General features: G+C 43.8%; 2 protein-coding genes across 7 annotated transcripts in view; one reads left to right on the plus strand and one right to left on the minus strand.

Moving 5' to 3' along the window:
* Positions 1–4377, plus strand: part of SNED1 (sushi, nidogen and EGF like domains 1) — a 112141-nt gene extending 107764 nt beyond the window's left edge. For all 5 annotated transcript variants that reach the window (XM_066598474.1, XM_066598452.1, XM_066598459.1 and 2 more), the window contains 2 exons: positions 1490–1527; positions 3338–4377. In XM_066598474.1, the coding sequence (XP_066454571.1) occupies positions 1490–1515 (26 nt within the window). In that variant the 3' untranslated portion in view covers positions 1516–1527; positions 3338–4377. The remainder of the gene's footprint in view (positions 1–1489; positions 1528–3337) is intronic.
* A 2775-nt stretch (positions 4378–7152) lies between these two features.
* MTERF4 (mitochondrial transcription termination factor 4) lies at positions 7153–26296 on the minus strand. Of its 2 annotated transcripts, XM_066598491.1 has the most exons (5): positions 26244–26296; positions 22110–22239; positions 21068–21856; positions 18235–18597; positions 15092–15245 (listed from the first exon to the last, which is right to left on the minus strand). In XM_066598491.1, the coding sequence occupies exons 3-5, from the start codon at positions 21834–21836 to the stop codon at positions 15241–15243; spliced, it is 1137 nt and encodes a 378-aa protein (XP_066454588.1). In that variant the 5' UTR covers positions 21837–21856; positions 22110–22239; positions 26244–26296; the 3' UTR covers positions 15092–15240. The 2 variants fall into 2 exon arrangements, with proteins under 2 accessions (XP_066454594.1, XP_066454588.1); XM_066598497.1 differs by lacking the exons at positions 15092–15245; positions 18235–18597; positions 21068–21856; positions 22110–22239 and adding exons at positions 7153–7713; positions 10211–10395; positions 12530–12836 and having other exon boundaries at positions 26244–26293.
* Between the last annotated feature and the right edge of the window lie 101 nt (positions 26297–26397).

A 26397-nucleotide genomic window follows, 5' to 3' on the forward strand; every position in this document is an offset into this window, starting at 1 on the left:
ATTTCCGTATAACCCCTTTATCTAGTAGGTTATAGGTATGTATATGAATAGCACTTCCTAAGTGTGGTGAATCTATAATGCTCTGAGAATACTCATCTGTATTATGGGCACATCAATGCAATGCTTCTGGGAAACTGACCTAAATTATGCAATCTGCTATCCCCAATTGACCACCAATGTCTGTGGTTGGAGAAACAAAAGACTGGACATCTTTTAACAACAGGCCATTCGTAGGTCCAATATTCTGTGCTAAATACATTTTTATATACTGTATGTTCATAGCGGTCAGTAGTGATGAGCGAGCATGCTCAGTAATGGCAGATACTTGAGAGAGCATCGCTCTTCTCGAGTAACTACATACTCGTCCGAGCAAATGCGGGGGGTAGCGGGTGGGAGAGTGAGAAAGAGCTCTCTCATTCTCCCCCCCGCTGCGCCCCCCTCACCCCCCGCATTTGCTCAGACGAGTATGCAGTTACTAGGGAAGAGCGATGCTCGCTCAAGTATCTGCCTTTACCGAGCGTGCTCGCTCATCTCTAGCGGTCAGTGATCCATTTTCCTTTTACAGAGCTACATAGCATATGTAAAATCACTGAGGTGAGAGAAAAGGAAGGCAATAATAAAACACCTGATAGACTGCAGGTTTGGCTAAATCACCGTAGACCCTAGTAGAATGCAGAGAGCCATACGACAATATGGAGCAGCTACTTGTTCAATGCAGACTAATAGTGCAGCCACTCCGTCATCCCAGCCCAGATTGGGGAGGAGTAACTGCAAACAATGGGGCAGCCAGTGTGACCCACTGTGGAGATACAGGGCGATCCACTGCTTTGCCAGTAGGGGTCGCACTCCTGCATAGTAGCGCACCTATCTGTGGTTGATGTCTTTGGTATCCGATCACATGTGCTGACTATGTTTGTTTGCAGTTACTCTTCCCCAATCTGGGCTGGGTCGAGTGAGTGGCTGTACTATTAGTCTGCATTGAACAAGTAGCTCCTCCATATTATAGTGTGGCTCTCTGCATTCTACTAGGGTCTACAGCGATTGAGCCTGACCTGCAGTCTATCAGGTGTTGCATGATTGGCTTCCTTTTCAGTGAATAATACATAGCATATGTAATAGCATAGTAACCACTGCATACAGCTAACACATATAGAGCAATGAAACCGTATGTAGGAATGTCCTTGGCTCCTGCACGTGGTAGCTTCAGGGTTTTTTTCCTCTTAACTATGTCCATATAAGTAATTTGGAGCTCTGTAATAGAAGTCCCATTGCTATAAAAATATAGTAACAGATGAATCTAGACAGAATTTTGGACCTATTTAGAAAAAAAAAAAAAAAAAGAACCACAACAAGGATGTCGAGGGCCCTTGACGTAAAGGGCACCAAACTTTGACAGCCACTTCTACACCCCTGGAATCAAATCTGCATCCATTCCTGTGTGCTTAGAGTAAACGAGATCAGTAAAATTAATATTTTAATTTCTTCTTAGAAAAGAGAGTCCCCAGCAAACCTTAAAGATCAGATCAGGTAAGTGACTGGAAATCTACACTTGTCTCTATCCTAACTCATGTCAGTAGGTCCTCCATCTAAATATACAGTTTAGAAAAATCTGATTAAGGCCGCCTGCACACGGGCGGAAATCCCGCAGCGGGATTTCCCGCGGGATTGCCGCCGATCAAAGCCTGCATAGGAGTGCATTACAATACGCACTCCTATGCAGACGGTCGCGGTTTGGCCGCGCGAAATGTCGCGTGGCAAACAAACCGCGGCATGTCCTATTTTTGTGCGGGGCTCGCAGAGCCTCGCACAGATACGTCACTCACCCGGCCGCCGGCTCTGGTCTGCGCAATGAAATCCCTTTAATCTGGCCTTTGACATCTCAAAGGACCGGTTATGAGTATTGATCTACAGACAGACAGCGCTGCGGAATATATTGGCGCTAAATAAAAGGGTAACATAAGGAAATGTTCATAAGTCTAGTACTGTTCTGGAAACCGCAGCACATTTATGCTAGCATTCTATTTCAGACTGTCTTCCAAGGATCAAGTTAATGTTAAGAGATGAGCGAGCACACTCTGTTAAGAAAAACCAAGAAAGAGATCTCTTTAAACCCGACCCCCCACCCCGAATTTTTTCGGGCGAGTATGCAGAAAAGACAGATGCTCGCTCGAGTAACTGCCTTAACCGAGCGTGCTCGCTCATCTCTATTAATGTTGGATTAAAGGGGTCATCCAGGACTAATGGTGAATGACTTAGTATTGTTCATTAATATCAGACTGGTGCAGGTCTGACCCCTTGCATCCCCACGATCAACTGTTTGAAAAGGCCCCAGTGTTCAGGCTAGCTCAGTCGCCTATTCTTTTGCCTCTGATGCCATGCTAGTTGCTCACATGGTCTTTCAGTCCCAGTCAATGAGATCAAGCTGCAATACCAGGCAACATTACTATGAAATGAATTTCGCTGTGCCTAGCTCACACACCACAGCCCTTTCAAACAGCCAATATAGGTCATCAATATGTAAAGGGCCAAATCTAGCAAAAACACATTTTTCTATTTCTGCCCCCCTCATACTGCTTTCGCCATCTGTATTTTATATACATCTAAATAAACTACATTATAATAAATATAGTATAAACTACAGTATTATATATTTATATATAGTCCGGAAGATGAGCTGTGATCTCCTTCATTATAACTGTGTGACAGGAGCCTGTAATCATGATCATAACTTCAAAACGGTTGTTGATCCAGGGATTATTCTGATTGCCAGATTGGAGTCAGGAAGTAATTTTTTCCCTTAAATGGGGAAGATTGGCTTCTACCTCATGGTTTTTGGGGGGGGTTTGCCTTCCTCTGGATCGACATTGGGGGGGTAATAGGCTGAACTGGATGGACATGGACGCTAAAGAGCTTGTGTGGTAGGGTCCATCACAGTTATGTTGATTGGAAAACCAACTAATTGGTTGATTGGAAAATACATAAAGCCACATAAACCTCAGCTGGTCAGAAGGAGATCACATGACCATCTGAGGACAAGGATTCCAGAAGTTTCAGATAAAAAGGAATAACTAAACAAGGTACCACTAGCCGACTCATATATTGGGGGCTAATTACATAATGAATGAAAAACACCACTGCGGCTCTTTAAGTCCCAGATAACCCTTTTAAAGGGATCTTTGGGATTTGTCTTTAATAAAGCCTAAAACAAGTCACTTAAAAATTGTGATGCAACTATTGCGTTTTAGAAAATACTAGATTCTGATCTTCATCATTTCACATCGCACCAATTCTGTATTAATGTCTTAAATAATAATTAGAATTGTTCATCCCTCCACAGACACAGAAACACTAGCCACTGCTTGGGGATGGATTCATACATCGCATTGCCCCATGTGAGGCACTGAGCTTGTCTGCCCCTCTCCCCAACTTTATGGGACCCTGCAAATTCTCTCAGTGTACAAAGGCACAGCTGGCACCGGCCACACAATGCCATCACTGAGTGACCAAAGGAGAACCTCTCCCCTTGGCTTCCTCTGCTGGGGTTTAGTGGGATGCCATTCCCTTTTCTCTTCAGCCAAAGATCTGAAAGACTTCTGCCTCCAGGCCTGGTGACATTTGTACGGTCTACTTTACTAGACGGGCAGAGCACAGGATTGCTGCCTCTGCTACCAACAATCATCTCTTGCCACAACTAAGTGACTCCAACCGGCCCAGTGCTGGCCCCAATATTGGAATATGTAGCACAAGGCTCCCCATATCCATGTCCGTTTCATTAGCTCCAGGGCTGGAATGATCTGCAGATTGTTGTGCTCCTACCAACCGCCACAGGCAAAACGGATTAGTACATGGGAGATAGGAACCTCTCTACGTTGATGACCACAGATGCCGGTCTCTGCTGCTCTACTTCGTCACTGCATTTGCAAGCACAGTCTGAAATGGTAACATTTCTCAATTATTATGTAGCTTAGAGAATGATAGGAAACCAGACAAATCAAGAAGCTCGTTGTGCAATTTCTCAGACATTGGTTTTTGGGGATTATTTTTGTTTGTTATTGAGACTCTAAAGCATTTTCTGTATGTGTGATATTGCCATTATTGTGTCAGAAGGAGGTGGGTAAAGAAGATAGGGCCTTACCCAAAAATGACCACATCTCACATACGATGTAGCAGCAGCAGGAAGTCAGAGCATCGTGCAAATGACTCTTTACCAGCTCAGGCCGCAGCATATTTCGTTGTACCTCCAGGTGAGGGGATGACAGCACTCGGAGCTGCACTTAAGAAGCTTGGGCTCTAACGGTGTGTGTTACAATTTGCCGCCAGACCGGGCGCTTTGGTTTTTTTTTGTTTGTTTTTATAATAAAACATTTTATAAAACAAGCACTTTTTAGTTTTCTTCTTAATTTTTTTTTTTCCGATTGCATATAAACATTAACCCTTTCCTATCCACTGTCTGACATCTAAAGACATTCTGATTGAAGGCTGTACAGCTCCGATGTCGGAAGACATCTGGCAGGATATTCATACTGTAGATTACTGGCCGCTCAGTTGTCGGGGGTCTCTCCAGCATGTCACATACCGCAGTACTGGCTTTTGCCAGCAGATGGCGCCATTGTATAATGGCCGAAAGAGAAAGCCCCCCCTAGGAAACCTTGAATCCAAAATTGGATTGCAAAAGGTTATGGGTGATTTCATATAGCGTTTTTAGGAAAATACCAAGTTTTTTTGAGCTGTTTTCTTTTCCCTTTAACAAACCCTGGTGCAGTATTAGGTTAGCGGTGAGGCAATCAGGAAATACAAAACATACCTCAAACACTGCAGGTTTTTCCAGCTCTCAATTCTCACTTTTGGTGTGTATTCTGGGACAGTGACTTCTTCTCAAAATGCAGCAAACCCTAGGAATAGTGTGTTTTTGTAGATGTGCCATAGCATTGGCAATATGGAAAAATATGCCAAAAAATGCATAACAAAAATGTCTGTATATATTTTTAAAAAAAAAACACGATCAAAAAACTCAGGAAATTCATGGCATATTTTTTTCTACAAAACCAAAAAAACTTCTTCAAAAATTGTTTCTGTTAAGGAAGCCTGAAGTGGAGAAAAGATGGTCGCAGATTCCGCAGTAAAATAAAGCATACTGCGATTTTCCTTCCACTGGCGGAATACGCAATTCGTACCCGCAAGTGTGAAAGAAACTTTGAAGATACATTCCTAAATAGACTGTCAGCTACATTCAGCCCTATAAGCTAAACCTATGGGCTCAAAAGCAGCTGACCCACTGATACGGGGATGTAAGTGCTATACGCTGTCAGCATTGAGCAGAATACATAGGCGCTGCCTAAGTAGTTCTCCTATTTTGTGCATATAATGTATAATGTGTATTACGTTCAATGCAATCAGCGGTGGGTTTGAGCGCTGACACCGGGGAAACAACAGGAGGGTTAGCATAAAAACTTCCCGGGTCTCAGTTAATCAGCTACTTTGGGCCCATAAGCTTAGTTTGCAGGGCTCAGATTCCCTTTAAAGATTCCATGTCAGACTAGGTGCACACCAGTGTATATAGAGGGGCCATGTGCTCTACATGTAATTCCATGGACAGCACACGGCCCCATGATAACCTACAGGGCTATACACATGGACACTTTTTCACAGACCCACTTGAAAAAAGCACCACATGTCCTGCTATTGTGTTAGCCAGTAGAGTAAAAAGTTAAACCAAATAATCTTGTAGATATGATAGCCATTAAGGGTTAACAAAAAACAGAGTCATTTGAAAGCTAGCTGTAACATCACTGTTTTTGTCATTAGAAAGGTATCATATCTACAAATTACTTGGTTTAACTTTCTATTCCGGTCTGTTTCATGGACAGGACATGCCAATGTGCTGTGTCCGTGTATATCGGATTGGTGTCTGTGTGCTGTCCGATGTGAGCTGCACATGAGTCTCTTGTTCCACTACTGTGCCACTAGCATTAATAGTACAAAATTGAACCCTACAATGCTGTTCCCCCTCTGTTTTTTGTGGAGAACCCCACAGCTACATTGTTCTGGCATTGCCTTATCTCCAGGGCAAATAAAAGGATCAGGCATTGACATTTAGTGCGTCCATACTCCTTTTCACATGACGTAGGACATTGTCTGTCAGGCAAAAGTTGCGATGCCCCATGCACTTTCAGGAGTTGTCCAGCCACGCCAAATTTGGCATGACTAATCTGTATGGAGGCCTTAACTCCAGGGGTTAGCATCATATCAGTGAGAAATAATGATGAGACGGGACGAGTGTTTCAAGACTACGTCAGACTTCCATTAGGGCCTATTCATACGGGCGTATGTCGCTTGCGTATTTTTAATGCCCATAATACGTGTTGCATTAAGCCCATTGGTTTCTATCGGGTCACTCACAATGCAGCATGTTCTGTTCTGGCATGTAATATGCACGAATATAGGCTCTGGGGATTTATCATATGCAGCAAATATGCATATACGCGTGAAATAGTTGAGCCACATATTCCCGAGTGATTAAGCCCGTAGGCCCAATGTCCATTTCCTTGGCGGATTTTTTTAAATTGAATCCGCAGCTCTAGGCGCTCATAGAGAAGCATTGGGCATCCGCAAATGATTTAAAAGCAAATCCGTAGGACTTAAATGATTTGCGGATGCCACGCGTGGGTAATAAATCGCAGCATGCTCCATTTTACCGCGGATCTGGCTATATTCATCTCTATGGGAGCTTTGGATCTGTAGTGCATCCGCAAATACATTTAAATGCATTTGCGGATCCGCTGTGCATTTGAAGGTTAGAAGCAATTAGGGAGGTCGAGTTGCAGATTTATTGCGTGCGGATAATCCGCAGTGCATTTGCGTGGAAAAAATCTGCAGTCTCCCACAAGGAAAAAAAATAAATTTTAAAGTGCATCTGCTGCGGAAGTCCGCATGAAATTTGTGGACATGAGGCCTTCGTCAAAGTTACAGATCGGCTGTAATGGTATATTCACATGTGGTCGGCCCAGACGCTCGCTTATGTATTACTGCTAACCTATCCTACAGATAGGTCATCAATAGTTTACAGCTTTAGTGTTTGCATGGGCCAACTTCAAAGTATACTTGACCACCACAACATATGAAATGCTTAATGAGCAGGATCATGAGACAACATGCAGGTGGAAGAAGCGGTGGAATTTATTAAAATGAAAAAAAAAAGAAGCTTTTTTGGAGTTACTGAAGGCACAACATGGAAAATACTTAGGATGAGGATTACAAAAGCCATAGGAAACACTAACAGCTACAAATCTACTTTTTCTTACGATAGTCATTTGGTTTATCATCATGAACATTCTCTTTGTAGTCTTCATCTTCAGAGTCTTCTCCACTATCTGAATCTTGCTTGGCATCGTCCTCATCACTGCTGAGCTCATCTTCCGTGTCCTCCAAGTGTGATTCACCTTCACGTTCCTCCCGCTCCAGAATTTTACGGAATGTGGTGAACTCTTCAGCTGAGGAATGTGCTATACGGGATAGGAAGTCCTTCTCTGAGAGCTGGATGACTTCCTTTACCTTGGGGTTGGTAGGAGGACACGTCCTATACTTGTTAGGGGGCTGGAACGTACCAAGCCGTTCCAAGAACTGGTGACGAGCTCTGATCTCATCAAATGGTGTTTCAAAAGCTTGACAAGAAACGATCTCTTCTTGCTTTCCACCCATGCGAAAATACAGGTACTATAGGTGGAGAAAAATAGCTGAGGAATGATGCTTGGACAATAAATGGTCTCGAATCCAATGTATTATCATGAATGTGATACACAGTAGGATTGCATGTGGCAAACTTGTAGCATATCCCGCCTGTGGCATTCACTTTCCACAAGGAAAACCCCTTTTAACCCCTTAAGGACGTGGCCTATTTTGGCGTTGAGGACCAAACGATTTTTGGTATTTTTTCATCTCGTTTTTCAAAAGCCATAACTTTTTTATTTTTCCGTTGAAGCGGCCGTATAAAAGCTTGTTTTTTTGCGTGGCGAACTGTAGTTTTTATTGGTACCATTTTTGGGTACATAGACTACATTGTAAAACTTTTATTATTTTTTTTATGGTCGTAGGGAGAGAAAACGCATCAATTCTGCCATAGATTTTTGGGTGTTTTTTTTTAAAGCGTTAATTATGCAGCATAAATGACAGACATTTTTTCTCTGCGGGCCGGTACGGTTACAACGATGCCAAAATTTTAATATTTTTTTTTTAGGTTTTTCCCCTTTTGCACAATAAAACCCCTTTTTTTGGAAATAATTTTTTTTTTCTAAAATCACTGCATTTAAAGTGCTATAACTTTTTTATTTTTCCATGGACAGAGCTCTATGAGGGCTTATTTTTTGCGAGACGAGCTGTAGTTTTTATTGGTACCATTTTGGGGTACAAACCTTTTTTTTATCACTCTTATTGCGTTTTTTGGGAGGCAAAATGCTAAAAATTAGCATTTTGCCTCAGTTTTTTAGCATTTAAAAAAAAAAACTTTTTGCCGTGCAGGATAAAGAGCATGTTCAAATTATTGTACATGTCGTTACGGACGCGTTGATACCAAATATGTGGGATTTTTAATTTTTTAAAACATTTTTTTATGCTAATATATGAGAAAAAGCATTTTTAAAAAAGGGTTTTCAACATTTTTTGTTTAACGTTTTTATTTTTTGTACTTTATTTTTCTCTTCTTTTTACACCATGTGTGTCCCTCTGAGTGACTTACACAGCATGACTGCAGATCGCTACGATAAGGCATGGCAGGACTTCTCTCCTGCCATGCCTTATCGTTTATTACAGCGATCTTAGGCAATGGCAATACAGGACGCCGGTATCTGGCGTCCTGTTGCCATAGCAACCAGCCGGGTTCTCGCGATGTAATTGCAAGAGCCGGCTGGAGTCACAGAGGGAGCGTGCTCTACTTAGATTGCGGCAGGGAAGGGGTTAACAGTGGGGGGGGGGGGGGCATCTCCGATGCACCCCGCTGTCGCAGCAGGACGCCAGCTACTAGTGACAGCCGGCTCCCGCTGCGGGATAGCCCGAGATCTACTATGATACTTTGCAGGAAGTACCACCCTGCCATGACGTACCCTTACGTCATGGGGCGGGAAGGGGTTAAAGGGGTTGTTCAGGTCTGAACTATCCTCGGGATAGGTCATTAATAGTTCAGGCCTGGACAACCACAGAAAGAAATAATTGTGTAAGTACTACGGCACCAACCGATCTGTATCACCAATTTGGGGCAAAGCTGCCAGCAACATGTAATATACAAATGTTAGCTCCCTCTCAGCCTAAATAGCTGGAAATATAACGTGGCTGCATCAACGACACCATTGCAGATTGGAGACATGATGGCGCTGTATGGTCTGCTCACAGCCAAAAGGGTTCTATATTTTGTAACTAGGAAGAGCCAGTGATGAGCGGTTTCTGTAGTATCCATTTACATTTTCTCTAAGAACATTTTTTAACCCTTTCCAATCCACTGTCTTATGTCTTCCTACATTCTGATTGATGCTTGTACAGCTCCAATGTCAGAAGACGTCCGACAGGGTATTCTTACCCTCTATTGCCAGCCACTCTGCTGTCGGAGCCTCACTGGCGCACATACACTGGCTTTAGCTAGTAGATGGCACTCTTGTATAACAGCAAAAAGAGAAAGCCTTTTAGGAAACCCCGAATCCAAAATTGTATTGGAAAGGGTTAATAGATACTTTGTTAGGCCGGTTTCACATGAGCGTTTTATGGCTGCATTTATGTATCTGTAATACAAAAGTGTGTCCCGACCCAATAGCAGAAATCCTGACCGAACTCCGGACATAGTGGATTCCTATGATGTTCTGAGTTTTGGGTCAGGAAACCTGTGGTCAGTCTCGGACACACATCCTTAATGTCTGCAACCGGCCTTAAAGATGATCTATCGCCAGGACTTTCAGTGGAGTACAACACTATATCAAATGTCTGCTTACAAAGAGTAGGAAATGGATGTATGGGAGTGGGAGTACAGGGTAAGACCGCACACAGGGCGTGGGAGGCATGTAGGTCTGCATCGGGGCTGGAGACACAAAATGCTAGAATATTTGAATCAAGACCATTTGTGGTATGTGTGATTGGGTTGTCACTGCAGTAGTAAAAACACTGGTAGCAAAAAATGTACAAACCCTTTAAAATGAATTGTGAGCAACAGTTCATGATGAATGTCACTCACCTGAAACACATCTTCCAAATGGCTGGAATCTTGAGTCAGGGTTTCCGGAGAAGTCTTTAAAATTTTCTGTACCTGCTGCGATGTGAATTGACACCGACTCTTGAGAAACTGTGCTGTGGCTAGTAACCGGGAGCGTGGCACTGACAGAAGCGCTGGGCATCTTACCAGGGACGCCTGGAGAGACCCTATGTGGAAAGAGAGCCGAAGAGAACAAAAAATGGTTTGGAAGATAATAGCCAAAAGCATCATTTCATCATCTGGCACCGAATAATTGTACATATGGAACATTTATGGGGTTCCGTTTTCTTAACTTTTATTTTGCAGTTTCAAAAGTTAACACGAGTGAATAACTTTTTTAAAGTTAAAAAAGGGGGGGGGGGGGGGGAGTCACAAAACTCACAGCATCATCGTAAGAATGGTAGAAAGTGAATAAAGTGCATACAGATGACAGATAGCCTAACAATGCATCATTTTGTATTTGCATTATACTTGCCACACATATATGCACACAATCGCACACATCCATGTAGTTGCCGCCCGACCTTCGATAAGGGGTCCGCCTCTTTAATCCGCATTATCATGTGACAGAGTGGGATTTGCAATTGCACTCAGCCAAAATATACATATGTATAATTAAATAGTAATGGTGTCATTCGGCAAAAACAAGGATTTGTGCACAGGGAGTAAGACAGCAGACATCTGTCAGAGAAATCCAATGTGATATTCAGCTGTGGCTCTGCATCTGTGGATACACATGTAGATTATCTCCAGTCAATGGGGCAAATCTGTGCGCAGCCACCTGATGCAGTTTTTGTGTCAGGAAGTCCCATAACAATTCACTATGTGTCAACTTGTCCTTTGATTCAGCAAACCGATGAAGAAAAGTCAGACTACAAAAAAAACTGAGACAAGAAATGTGTGCCCTAAAATGGCACGAGGCCAGATTCACCCGGGTGTATTTGCGCGCACAATCCGTAGTGACTAGAACCCATTGATTTCACATTTGTCAAGCAAAAAAATATGCAACATACCCTACTTTCCTGCACATTTGTGCACCAAACGTCCCCAAAGAAGTCAATGGTGATGTGCAAATGCTCGCGCAATACGCTCGGAGATGTGTGAAACACTGCGTATTTGCGCAGGAAAAACACATCTTGAACCCATTAGACTAATTGGCCTTTTCAATCAGAGCGTAAAATACAAAAAGCGCGTGCAAAAAAGCATTGTTCGTTCCGCAAACACACAGCACACACAGCCTATGTGAATCTGGCCTGAAAGAGGTTGGAGGTGAGATTTGGAATCCTAAGGAAAATTAACCCTTTCCAATCCACTGTCTGACCTCTGAATACATTATGATTTAAGGCTGTACAGCTCGTATGTTGGAAGACGTCCGTCGGGGTTCTCTTACTGTATATTGCCAGCCTCTCTGCTGTCGGAGGCTATCCAGCGGGTCACTTCATGCAGTACTGGCTTTAGCCAGCTGATAGCACCGTTGTATGACAGCAGAAAAAGAGTAAGCCCCCTAGGAAAACCAGGATACAAATTGGATTGGAAAGGGTTAAAGGGATATTCCAGCCAGAGGCATTGATCACCCATGCACTGAAACAACGGAGAACAGGATGGAGGTCCCAGCTGTTGAACCTGCACCAATCTGGAATTTATCACCGATCCAGTGGTTAGTGGATGAATGCTTCTGGCTGCAATACCCCTTTGAAAAAGAATGTGTCATCATAAAATGGCCCATTGTTTAAATCAAGTCTTTATGGGATTTTATTTTAATTTTCCGGGTCACTATGTGTATTTAAAGGAAACAAAATCCTAAAATGTTGCAGTTTTCTGATCACTAATATATTTTCTGTCTTGTAATATAGAAATCACTCTTTAGTAGTCATTATCATCACAGACAAAAGTACAATAAAAGGTGTCACACATATAAAGAGAACACAGGATCTAGCTTCACAATAGGTGATAATCACAGCTCACCTCCTCCACCTCTCTGTAGATGGCACAGAGCATGCCCAGAACACTTTCCCATGGAAATCAATGAACATCTCTTATCTATTGTTTCTATGGTCTATATGGCTGCTGAACAGAACAGGAAGTTTCCGACTATTATAAGACTTAGTGGCCTATTTTTTTTTTTTTAAATATACATAGCAACACGGAGAATAAAAATATAATAAATATAAAAACTTTATTTATACAAACAGGTCATTTCCTGCTGACAGTTTCTTCTAGCAATTAATTTGGTCAATCCAGTACTTTGTCTGAACCAATGGCATAAAATTACAACCCGTACCTTTTACTTAGACATCTTACCTTCTCCCAAGCCAAGACTCCTCAAAGTGTCTACCCTGTCCCTCAGCTCCTTGGCAGCTACCTTTAGAAACTCTGGTCTTTCTTCAAGAAGTCTCAGTATTGTCCTGTGATTCAGTCCAATAAGACATAGTTCCTTGACGCTGGGCGTCTTATTTGGAGGGCCTCTCATACTCTGGATCTTTTCAGCTTGCTCTTCCGAGAAGCCAAGGTCAAGAAGCTCCTGTCTAGCATTAGCAATACTGGACATACTCCTCAAACATAGACCGGTCCGACTGAAAGCAATAACGTGTCTGAGATACAGGGACACCTGTAGGGATCATAAAACAGATCGTGAGTCAGATCATGTATAAAACACCTGGAAATGGTACAATACTAGGAAACTCAACAAAGAAGTACAACCAACAGCAGTCTGCTTAGTGAAAGCCTTCTACGGGCTCGGTCACATCTGCAGCAGAGGTTCCGTTTGGAACCTTCAAACCCTAATGGTGCCGTGAACAAGCCCTGATCTGTAATAAGGACTAGAGGATTATATTGATGGCCCATACAGCTGACATATCAATCATTTAGATAGATTACATTGTCTACTCTCTCTTCATTAAATAGGTTGACCCAAGACAAACCATCACCTATGATTGTTGGGGCCCCACGGATCACTAGAATGAGCCCCCATTACAGAGAAAATTCAGCAGAGTGGTGGTCACGCATACCCGCTACTGCGCCATTCGATGCCTACAGGACAGATGGAAATAGCCGAGCTCTGTAAATAGAAAGTCTGTCCGTGTAAAAGGACCTCTAGTGAATTGAGAATCGGCCAGAAAACATTTTAAAAAAGTTAATTTACATGGTCACAAGTAAAACAAAAAGAACTTTTCCTCTCTGTCAGAGTTTCCGGCAGCCTGTAACGTGCCAATGAGACGACTGCAGACTATTAGGACTCCTTTTAAGTGTAGCCACTATGGAGACCCCTCTGCTAATTAAAGCATATGTAACTAGTGCAAGCGAGTTGTTACGGTTTGTTTGAAGAGCAAATGTCAGATATAATCACTGTTTATATAGCGTCTTTCAGAGAACATAATGTGATATGTGCTGGACTGGAGAAATACTAATACAATTACTGGATGAAAGGCAACACGACAACTGTTTACCAGCCGGGATGGCATCCATGTACCCATATGCTTGGCATATTTGGACAAATTATCCACATTTCCATTTGGAGTCTTGTCAAGATAAAAATTATTAAAATTATTTTTGTTTTTGCTGCAAACATTATGGTTGCTCAGACACGGAGAAAAATACAGTTTCTGGCGAGAGCGATCTAGATGGAGGGCGAGCTTATAGCTGCAATAACAAGTCTAAGTGGGCCAAAAACCAGACTTTGTGAATACTGCCATAAGGACGGCTTACATGAATGGTAGATGTACGTCCGCCTCTCTCATTGATCTCTATGGAAGAGTGCGTACACAGAGCTATCTGAAAAGAGTCACACTGATTTCTTGGGGCCACAATGCTGGAACGGGGGACCCTGTATGAGACACTGCTTCCAGGATCCCCATTGGCTCACTTTTGAGCCCCATAACATAGTCCATGGGACTTAAATGTGCTGAGAGGTTCCGTTTAAGCTGCCATTTCAGCTACTATGTATCTGCTCATCTTTTTGGCAGACAAATCTCCCTATTCGTGCAGTGCTAAATCACTTGCTTTTAAACTGCAGCACGTGATTTATTTTAGTTATGACTATAACAGTATGTTGCCAGAAGCTGCACAAGCAGATCTTCGCACTTTAAACAGTACATCCACTGCCCAGGATTCCCACAGATCAGCTCTCCATCGAGCCAGTGTGCATTCTGCAGGGTGCACACAGCTCCGTTCCCACTGCAGTGACCAGGCTTGGTATTACAGGTAGTGTTGCCATTGAAGTGAATGGGAACTTTGCCTGTCATACCAAACTGGACCACTGCAGTGGGAACAGAGCTGTGTGCAAAAATCAGCACATTGCCCTGGCATAGAGCTGATCAGTGGGGATCCCAGATGGTAGGCCTCTACTGATTTGCTAGTCAGAAATACTTTACAACTGGACAACCCCTTTATTGGGGGGGGGGGGGGGTCTTTTAAATAAGAACATCCTATGGAATCCTTCATGATTGTGATTTTCCATGGCATTTTCGACTGCAAAGTCATGTTCAGAGTAACTTTGCTCTAAGTTTTGAAACTATCCAAAAGAAGGCTGTTCCAGGTGCCGATGAGGCCAACCAGCTTAGTGCACCACTGTGTGGACTGATGGACTATGTAGGAGAGGCTTCCTTAGTAGAGGGAGCTCCATCCTTCTTGTATTCCAGGCATTAAGCCCAATGCACGCAGTTATATTCAGTTGTAGCACATGGGTTTTATGCACCTATACTATATGGCCAGTCTCCCCTACTAGAAGCATCTCAACAGCACATTTTACCCAAAAGGGGGAAGGCGAGAACAGAAATCATACACATACCATCTAAATGTTCCTTTACGGATAAATACAGCTCTGCGAATATACAGTATTCGTTTTGTAATGACACAACACAAAGATTCAGGTTCTAAAAAAACATATTTATTAACAAAAGTAACATTGACGTAATAATGGTAAATGCAACAAACTACTTCAATAGTACAAAAGCAATGACCAGACTTGTACAGGTGATGGCAGCCTTGGAGGTAGGCACAGCAGTCACATCAGTTTAACCTAGAACATAAGAGGAAAAGGAGTTACAAAGGAAAAACTGTCATTCCCCATCTACACGGCAGTGATTGGACAGCTACAGGGGACTTCCTTTAAACGGACATCAATGGGAGGCGATAAGAGGCAGCTAATCAGACATATAGAACAGAACTTGTCAGAATAGACAATCTTCAGAAAGTAGAGAAAAACAACCTGTTTTGTATTAAGAGGAACTGACTAATGGGCTCCGAAAGTCAATATTCACCTGCAGTTCTCTGCTGGACGCCCACTGCTGAATTATTGTATGAATGGAATCTCACTGTATACAAACTGGAAGATGCGACCAGCGGTGACGCAGCAGTCACATAGGGTTTGCTTGGCACGCACATTTACACTGAACTTGGATAGTTTTGATCATTTATTCTAACATTACCGCACCTCTGGCCAACCCTTCTGCCACTTCTTTATATTTGTACGATGCGGGTTTATACCAAACGATGCAGCGGCAGACCAACGAAGATGAGAAATCCAAGCAGAGATAAACTAACAATATATGGCTAATCGGTCGCTCGCTGCATGCACTTACACCTACTAGTTATTGTGCAAACCACTCAATCTAATGATTGTGCCACGTAAAGGAGACCATAAGGCTGTTCAGCCATAGCATCTGATGGCCACGTGATCGTGCTGATAATCCTGGCCAGATCGTGCAACTACAAGTTGGAGGGATGTACGGTGTATGATTCAAAGCATGTTTAAAAGGGAACCTGACATCTGCCTAAATAACTAAGTTATGGTGCCGTTAGCGGACGTGACAGGGATGTATTTTCATTTTCGCCCGCTTCCTGGATCCCGCACCGGCTGAAATTCTCGACTCTTTTGAAGAGTCCCATGCAGATGCTTTCCCATAGGCTTGTATTGTAGAGCACACGCATTGAACTCGGAAAAGAGTCCGATTTTTGGCTGGTGGCAGATTTCTAAAGAGGGCACCATGCAATCCAAAAAAAAAATCCATCCCCCGGCTCCCTGTCACGTCCCCTAACAGCACCATAACTTAGTTTATAGTGCTGTAGCCAGGTGACGGGTCCCTTTAATCAATACCAGCATATACAGTATATATGTAGAAAATGAACGGCTCCCTAATGTCATCAAAGAGGCTGCCACATGAATGCCAAGTATATGAATAAGCATTTACAGGCTGGATGTTTGTCCCTCACATCTTCACTGAGCTGTGCAAGATGAAGCCATGTGCGCCAATTAGCAGCTTTTAGGGTAACGCAATGCCCACTGCTTCTACATTTTCTGAGTGATCTGAAGATACAGGATTATTTCACTGGAGACATTGCTAATATAGGTCTTTACTAGAGACAGCGCTTATAGGTTTATCCATTACTTCAATCAGTCTGCCCCTTAAAGTGTATGGCCACGTTTTATACAAAGAGAGCAGTGCCACAATTTATAACTGCACTACTGTATATAGGAAAAAAGCCTGGTACCTAGCACAGTACGCTAATCAGCGATTCACTTGAAGAAACGGTCCAGGCTCTCTCTACCCCCATTGGCACCAACTACATTCTTTGCTTGATGACCGATGTCTCCAACTCCCCCGAGCTACAGACAACACGCGTTCTAGTGTCTGTACCTACGCTGCCCTTTCAGATTTGGCGTCTATATAGTAACATGTCTTCATCTCTTCCTTGGCTCTAATGACACCACACACATGCCCTGAACCTGGGAGTGCGGCGCAGGTGTATTCTCCAGAGCGCTCAGCAGACATGGGATGTGGTTGGCACCAATGGAGGTAGAGCGTCTAGATCAGTTCTGTGAGTGAACCGCCCACGCAGAGGATTTAAAGCTAATTGCAAACGTAAAAGCGCAAAAATGCTGATTTTGGGTCATTAAACTCACTGTGGGTAAAAAGAAAAGGTACAGTGAGATTTGTCCGCTAAGCCCAGATTGTTTTTTCGGATTAGTTAAGGCTGGTAGTTGGAGGTGATAGACATACTACACATAGCTCCTTTTAAAACTATAGGACCCCAAAAATGGAAATAAGAGAGAACAACGGGCACAACTCTAAGTGTATACTGAAGAAATGGCAGAAAACGCCAAGAAAAGCTTTGTTATGGTAGTGCTACTCAGGGCAGAACTCCAGTGAATGCTTATTCTATCCGTGGTTCCCATAATCTACGAGGCTGGCAAGCAGGGACGTCCTATCCTAGTACCTCCAACCCCCTGTACTGTAGTGTGAAGAGAACTAGAACATCACTTTGGTGTGCGACTTGTAATGTGGAGTTTTCATATGGTGCTAATACGACGTTATTGCTTTTATTAATTGTATTTGTAAAGTTGAAAACAAACACAGAAAATGGCCGTTACTTACTGAGTGAGGAGTGCGTATAGATGCATCTGCCTCTCACCATGCAGGTAGCGGACTACCGAATGAGGGAGCGAATTACATCTGTGCAGGACACCGATGACACCAATTTCCGTGCTTGTTTTTAATTCTCTATATTTCCCCTTCTGTGATGTATTTTTAAAGTTGGGTCCGCCTACATATGCCAATAAAGCCAGCCTTGTGGGCAATGTTTGTTGTACCTGACGAAGACCCCAAAGCAGAGTGGAAACATGTTGCAGTAGTGTTCTTAATGTCAATAAAAAGATTGTGTACCTCTTACTATCACTACGGTGTTTGTGGGATCCATTGGTGGTCGGTTTACGAGTAGTGCCCCAAAGTGATGTTTTCTAGCTCTATTCACACTGCAAGTCCACTCAAGTAGCAGCTATGTGGATAAGTTGTGACCAGAGTTTTAGGACACGCATAACTAACATATCAAGTCAACGTGGTAGAAAAATCTGTTTAAGGACTTGTAACCAGACCTTCTTAGTACTAAGAAGAATGCACATTTTACAGCTACAGATCATACTTTCAGGGACGCAGCTCATTAACCGCTCAGTAGGATTCATGGGGGGGGTTAATACTTCTTCCTGTACATTACAGCAGCTACAGACTTACCTGAGAAGTATTCTTCCACCACTTTATCCCTCTCCTCCGTGCCCTCCATTGTGTCATCCTCTGTCGATTCATCTTTGATTGGAGGTCTGAGATCCAGTGCAAGGTCAACCTCAATATTCCTTACCACTGCAATATTGTGTATTATACAGCACACTAGAATAATTTTACTGACTTTCTCGGGGTTATATAGAAGAACCCCATTGGGATTGTCTAAACAGCGGAAGCGGCTTTTCAGTACATCAATAGTTCGCTCCACCACAGAATAAGTTGCGCTGTGTGATATGTTGTAATGAACTTCTGACTCAGTAAGCGGGTTGTCAAAAGGTGTTAGTAGCCATGGTTTAACGCCATATCCTGCATCGCCTGGAAGACAGGTTATATCATATCGTCATACCAAATTTATAACACAACTTTTCCCTTTTTCTTCTATGGATGCCAAAATGAAATAATAGATGAAATAAAAGATGGTGATAAAAAAAAAAGGCAAACAGCTAACTACAGACCCATGGGGAAAAAAAAAAAAAGTTTTGGCATGCAACAATATTCTGTACAGGTTTTCAGCCTCTGGATGCAAACAAGAAGGTTCTCATTCACTGACGGCACGCAACAATTTTGCAAAGTATGAGGGACTGAAAAATACTTGGCACATTTATTAAATAAAATGTACCAGAAGAGCGGAAAGTGCAAGTGACATGCACAATATTTACACTCTTTGTAAAAAGAAAAGAAAATCGCGCCCCTAGGACGAGTTCTCGTTTTGCTGCAAAACTCGGCATGCTGTTACATCTCAGGCAGATTAGATTTGTGGGGTAATTAGATGGTACGGTTTTGTTACCTGAGGCCCTAAAAGTGGTTCCCCCATGGCCTATAAAAAGGCTCTCAGAGGCCACTTCTGTGTATTGGACCTTACTTTCCTCTTGTGTAGAGCTTGTTGACCACTAGACGCCTCCATCATGCAATCAGAGATTTCACCCAGTTAACAGAGTTTGAGAGGGGCGCCTTACTGGAATGCGAGTAGCTGAATGGTCGTAACAACAAACTGCCGTTCTGACCAGACTGTTCGGAGGTGTTGGGACCAGTGGATGTATGAGTGCACACACAGAAGGAGACCGGGCTCAGGACACTTTTGACAGACCACCAATAGAGAGGATCGTCTGATCATCCAGAATCACCAGTAGCTCCCACTGTTCCATAGTTTGCCATCCAGAGACAGGTGGCGCCATCATTACAGGCCCCTGTGTCTGTCTGTATCATTTCCAGGTGCTTGGCTGAAGGACATTTGGTTTTACAGCACCCATTACATGTACCGCCTTTGACACCCACCCAACGTCGCCTGTTTGCAGTGGCGTCGTGAATGATGAAACTGGACTGCTTTTGGAGTGAGAAAGGGACCTAGAGGTGAGGTCCTCAATCCTGCCCTTGCTGTGGAGCGGCACACTGCCCCCTGCTGGTGTGATGGTCTGGGGGGGACATTGTATATGACTGTCGGTCACCCCTAGTAGTGATATGAGGGACTGACAGCTCAGCGATATGTTCAGGACATCCGGCAGCCCCATGTGTTCCTCTCATGGCGGCTTCCAAGAGGCTTCCAGCAGGATAATACTCGGCTGCACACACACGGGGGTCACAGGAACATTTGTACAATGTTGTCACACTTCCGTGGCTGCCTGGTCATCAGATTTATCACCAATAGAACATATTTGGGATCATCTGAGACAGCAACTTCAACAGCCTATGCGTTTGCATGATCTAGAGACTCAGTTACAGCAAATGTGGAGCGATATGCCGCAGGATAGCATTTGGAACCAGTATGCCTCCATGCCCGCCTGTATCACATCTTGTATCCCAGCCAGAGGTGGTAAAACAGGGTACTAGAGCCTCCATGCCTGTCCGTATCACATCTTCTATCCAAGCTAGAGGTGGTACAACAGCATGTGAAAATAATCTACATGCCAATACCACATTAAGGCTTTATTCACGTAAGTGTGTCCGATCTCACCGCATGAATAAAGGACTTTTTAATGTGTGTATGTCAATGTGACATATCTACGAATTGCATGTGTTCATTTTTCATGTCCGCATGTGATCCGCGTTATTCGTTTTTTTTGGTCGCATGTAAAAACAAAATGAAGGCCCAATTTTTTTTAGGAGTTTTTAGCACTGATCAGTGAAAAACGGAGCGCACATAGATCTCTTTCTTATATTGCGCTAAATGACTCGTCTGAGAAGCTACACCCGAATAGGACATGCTGCGATATATTTACAGTCCATGTAAACAAAAAGCATGTCTGCATGGCCCCAATGACTGTAAAAGGTCAGTGTGCCGACGTAAAAATCGCTCGGGTGCATAAGCCCTTCCGGAGTGTAAGGAGGTCATTTCTCCATGTGTCAATCCATTACCATAAAAAAAAAAAATACTTTATGGTGGGTCCTTGGGCTCCACACACTTCAGGAGCTCCATTCTTCCTAAAAGTGACTAAAAACATGGGAACAGAGCCTCGCTAAAGGGAACTTTGTGACAGTTTGCCTTTTCCCAAATTTGATTTGGTTCTCATTTTTGATAATTAAGGAGGAACAGGAAGTGCCATATAACTCACTCCTCAATAAAAAAAAAAGCTTAAAGATTTGTTCTGTATGATCTACCGGCAGCCTCTACAATATAAATGATATACAGCGAGCTGAGCCCAGTCATCGGGAACCACCAGCAGACATGTTGGCAACGTCTGGAGCTCCGTTATCCATCGATCACTAATTTGGAGCCCATAAACTCCGTATCAGATACAGAACTAGTTCTAAGGGTTTCATTAGTACTGCACCGGTCCACAATACTTACCCAACAACCACCCGCTAAATTCGCCTTCCTCAAATCTTTCCTGAATTCCAGACTGTTTCAGTACTGAAGAGTCATGTGTTGATCCAGGAAACTGTGAGACTACATCCAGGATCCTCATGTCCGCGTCACATATAATCTGCACATTGATGGAGTGGTAGTGCTTCTTGTTCCGGTACATCTGCTCCATCTCCGACGGTGGAGATATAGCTATATGTGTACAACCTACTGCACCCAAGACATTGGGAAAGCCATCGATGCCCTGGAATCCATGTTTTATGAGCTGTAAGCCAGCGGCGTCACCGGGGAACTTTATGAACTGGTCCGAAAGTTTCAGAATAGCAGATATAACCTCGGAGAGAGCGCGGCTGAAGGTGCTTTGGGTTATGCCTCCAGCTTCAGCCACAGTGCTTTGCAAGGACCCGCTAGTGAAATAATGAAGGGCACAGAGTAATTTGACAATCCCGGGAACAGCATTACTTCTCTTTGTAGTGGAGATTAAGTCTTTCTTGATGAGATCGTATAAAGACATTATAGCATCGGAATTAAGGCGGTAGCGTTCTTTAATGTCATGCTCGTCAATTTCTGATAGGTTAATCCTTACAGGGAATATTCTCCTCCTACGTCTCCGTCGTAAGAACTGTCTTCGATTAATATTGTTATTGCTTTCTCTATACTGACGCGGTGGGGGCTCATAGCGAACTTCTTCATGTATTTGTTGACGTCGGGCTCTCAATCTTCTCAGTATCAAATATGGCAGCGTTAAGAACATGATGAACCACGGAGTGGATACTGTTAGGGGTGGGGAAGACAAACAATATAAGAAACCTAAGCGTAAATAGAAGTAAGGCTACATTTTATAAGAGTTCTTCAGTATTGCAGCTTACACCCAGGATACGCCCCATGCACAGGAGTATAGAGTACTCTATTACTTGGACGTAGATTATATCCACCATTAAGACCCAACTGGAACCTGCAGTACTGAACACTCCCGTTAAGTCATCATTTTACGTTACCTATCATCTAAAAAAGAAAAATTACTTACCTTATATGTAAGTGATGAGTTTCTTAATAGTAGTGAAGAGCAGGGATCAAAATGGAGTGTCTTGATTAATGATGGTGGATCTAGAAGGTGTTCTTCATCCACAAGTGACGCTGCAGAGAGGCTTGATATTCTACGGAAAGAGAGACACTTCCGGGAGTAACACCCTGGTGTGCATCAATATGTAATAAAGACGCAATGACACAATGTCAACGACATGGATAGGACATTGTCAGAACAAGCACCGGATGGACCCCACTGACTATTATGTGGTTCCTTCAGCTTCTGACCATCTTTTGCAAGACGAAATAGCACTGCATGCAGCATCTCCGACGCCAATGTGAACAGGCCCAAAAGGTGACAAATGCAACCTTTAAGTAGCCACAGAAGTACCAATCAGGACCAGAACTTGGCCTCAATAGGTGTCCAAACCCGTCAGCAGGAGCGGCTGACCAGCTGCTGGTGGCAGATATCCTGGGAAAGAAGGGTCAGACAGTTCTGATCTCAAGGGAGATAAGATGTTGGCAGAAGTGTCTGGTGTGGCTTTACATGGAACAACTATCATTCGAATATCTGCTCAATCGAGCGAATGCAAACAATAGCTGTTCCGTGTAAACATGGCCACCAACAGGGTGAAGAGCAAGAAGTTGCTGACTAGTAGTCGCTTCGATTCGGCTCACCTAAAAAATAGGTTGGTTAATTATCATCTGGTGTAAACAGGCAATCAGTTTTTTAGCAGCTAGCCAATAACTACGCAGGCAGGTGCGTTTCAGCAATCACTCTGCATAAAAGCACACGAATAGCAGTTGTTTTATACACTACCAACTCTCTATAGTGACTACCTGAACAATAGTTGTTCCATGTAAAGCCATCCTTACACTAATCTCCCTGTTGAGAATGAATAGATGTTCAGCCGAGCCCAATGTGTATAGGGGGTGGGTAGGAATAGCTGTCAGCCAAACAAGCATTGGGCCAACAGCTAGAAAGTATGTATGGCCAACCTAACCTGCTAGTTGAAGGAGTCAGGGTGAAGAGTAGAGAATAGAGATGAGCGAGTATACTCGCTAAGGCACATTACTGGAGCGAGTGGTGCCTTAGCCGAGTATCTCCCCGCTCGTCTCTAAAGATTCGCGGGCCGTAGGCGGCCGGGGGAGAGCGGGGAGGAACGGAAGGGAGATCTCTCTCTCCCTCTCTCCCCCCCAGAACTCCCCTGTCACCCGCGCTGGCCCCCGAATCTTTAGAGATGAGTGGGGAGACACTCGGCTAAGGCACCACTCGCTCGAGTAATGTGCCTTAGTGAGTATACTCGCTCATCTCTAGTAGAGAAGTCTGATGTGAGCTGCCTTGGCTCTTCTGAACGGCTGTGAGGGGTATATGTAAGGCGCTACAGAAAAAAAAAAAACTTATTGGGCAAAGTTTTTCCCATCGGCATAACAGTTTATATCAAGTTTTGCAATATTTTGCCTTATGAGCGATTACAGTAATAAGAATGCGATTCCTTTAATCTGGTAGCTGTGAGGTCTTCCAAGTCTAACAAAACCAGAGCACAGTGTGGAGTAACCAACTAGAAGACGGGGGAAGCAACCCAGCTGATGCTACATGGAGGAATGCAGAGATGGCCACCACCAACATAGCATGTGCCCTTTGCTGAGCCGGGATCCTTTGGCCATATCTTTCAAAATGGAAATGCTACCGTGTAGGAAGTTGTAGCTCGTGAGGTTTCCCTTCACCCAGAGTATAGATTCATTTCACCGCGCCATCCGTTCCGTATCCTGGGAAGGATACACATACGGGCTCTGACACAGACTTTCTATTGCAGGATATATACCCTTTTTGTGCAATAAGCTACGATAACTCTGGCTTTAGTTGTGATAAGCATGTCTATTGGAAGCCGGAGTTCCCCAGATATTTGCGAGGCATGTGGATATACAAAAACAAACTCAGATCAAGTAAATATGAAGATTAACCCTTTCCAATCCACTGACGCCTAAAGACATTCTGATTCAAAGCTGTACAGCTTCGATGTCGGAAGACGTCCGGCAAGGTATTCTTACTGTAAATTACTGGCCGCTCTGTGATCGGGGGCCTCCCCAGCATGTCCTATACCGCAGTACTGGCTCTAGCCAGCAGATGGCGCCATTGTATAATGGCAGAAAGAGAAAGCCCCCTAAGAAACCCTGAATCCAAAATTGGATTGCAAAGGGTTAAGGGGGAAGAACAAGATACTGTAAGTGTGATTTTTAGTTCACAATGCCACATGATCGCTGATGGGTGGAACGTTACTTTTATTGGTTGATGTTTGGCAAAAAAATAAAAAACTTTATGAGGGTATTTTCATAAAAAGTGGATTTTGGTGTGCATTTGCCCCCGAATCTGCAGCATATATTTTGCACTGCAGATCCGCACCAAAATCCGCAGATGATATCCATTCAAATGAAGGGGGTGAAGTCTGCTGTGGATCTGTGTCAAAATCTGCACCAATAGCGTGGATTGCGACATGGGTTTTTAATGCGCAATTTTATGCATAATTTGGCGCGGATTGTCCAGTGCAGAAAATTCACACCAATTCCGCTATGCGTGAACGTACCGCGAGTTTATCTTTTTGTCTCTCTCGCAAAATAGATGAAGCTTATGATATGGGGCCAAGAAGTAACACGGAGGGACATGTCTAAAGTTCTGATTGTAGGGGGTCTGTCTGCTAAGACCCCTACTGATTGCTAGAAAGAGCCAGCTGGAGTGCACGGCCAAGCGCTGTCACTGTTCACTAGCGGAACATGGACACCATAGAGATTATAGGCCAGTCTTCAGCTAGCAAGCAGTGACCGCGCTCGGACGAGCGCTTCCACTGCCTCGTACTAGCGATTAGTGGTGGTCTCAGCAGCCGGACCCCCAGTGATCAAAACTTTTAACATATCTCTATGAAACGTCAAAACTTTTTAGAAAGTGGTTCTACTTGGACCCCCTCAAGACCGAGCCAGTTTATGGTTTAGGCTGCTTTTACACAGCGGTGAAACTCGCACAAGATTCGAGCGTTGCGATAAACGCAAATATGAACTTTTTTTGTTCTGCTTTTGCCGACCCCAATGAAAACGCCCAAAGACAGAACATGCCGCGATTTCTTCCTGCACCGCAATACAGGAATTTTTTTTTTTTTAATTATTCATGTGTATGACCCCATTCAATAAGGTTCATGTTCGTGTAAGATTCGTGCGTCTCACAACACACAAATCTCACGTGATTTTCACGGCCGTGTGAAAGTGGCCTTAAGGTTTTACACGTCCAAGTAATCCTGACATTGCTTTTTCATCACATATAGTACAATTGCGCACGCAACAAGGACAGTAAAATACTTTGATGTGCGCCCAAATAGACAACAGCCATTTTGCAAAACACGCGAGCAAATACGCTTACGCTGTGTGAATCCTGGCGATCACTAACGGATTTTGTGCCATATTTGCTCCAGAATTGCGTTGCAGCGTTGATAAAAGTCCGTAAAACATGTAAAAAATGCAGAAAATATTACCGCGGCGGAAAAAGTCAATTAATGGTGGAAATACTTCCCATGTCTGTTGTGGATTTCGTATCTTTATCCCCAAACAGGCTCTGAATTACACCACCGCTTTCCCGGATGCGGAAGGGACGTCACGTGAAAATCCACGTGTAACGCCGCTTAGACGCCACCATATTATTTCCGTCAACCATAAATGATTCGCGGCACGGTCCTCGCCGCACCAGTCAGCGGTACCGTATGCAGACGGACGTGCCGCAAGCAGCGCTGTTTGTATCTACTGACCTCACCCCAACGGTGGCTTTTAAAATAGCGCAAGTTTTATCTTTTTTTTTGTTGCTTTCATCATTACAGTCTTTTTGGTAAAAATTGGCAATTGTTTCCCCCCTACTGCAGCCGTGTCATACAGAGTACTGCTAGCCATTCATCCCAGACCAGGAGCCCCCCAGACCTGCATTATATGGGGGTCCTCCAGGACCCACAGGCATCCGACAGACCCTGTACGACTTCTACACCGGAGGACAACACACAGGGGGAGATTATCCCCTCCAGCACCTCTACAGCCTGAAGCAACACACTACAGGCAACCAGTGAGGAACTACAAGTCCCAGCACACCACTACGACTCACCATTGTCACACGGGAGGGGATAGAATGGAGTGGCTGGAAGGAGGTGTGACGTCAGATGGTCAGGTGACAGCCTCCGGTCACATGACACCAGCTTGTAGAAAGGAGGGCTGGAGATACACAGGCTGAGTTGAAAAGGCTCACGGGATGTATGTGG

The sequence above is a fragment of the Eleutherodactylus coqui genome, chromosome 1 (assembly GCF_035609145.1).
Source record: "Eleutherodactylus coqui strain aEleCoq1 chromosome 1, aEleCoq1.hap1, whole genome shotgun sequence".
NCBI classification, from domain to species: domain Eukaryota; kingdom Metazoa; phylum Chordata; class Amphibia; order Anura; family Eleutherodactylidae; genus Eleutherodactylus; species Eleutherodactylus coqui.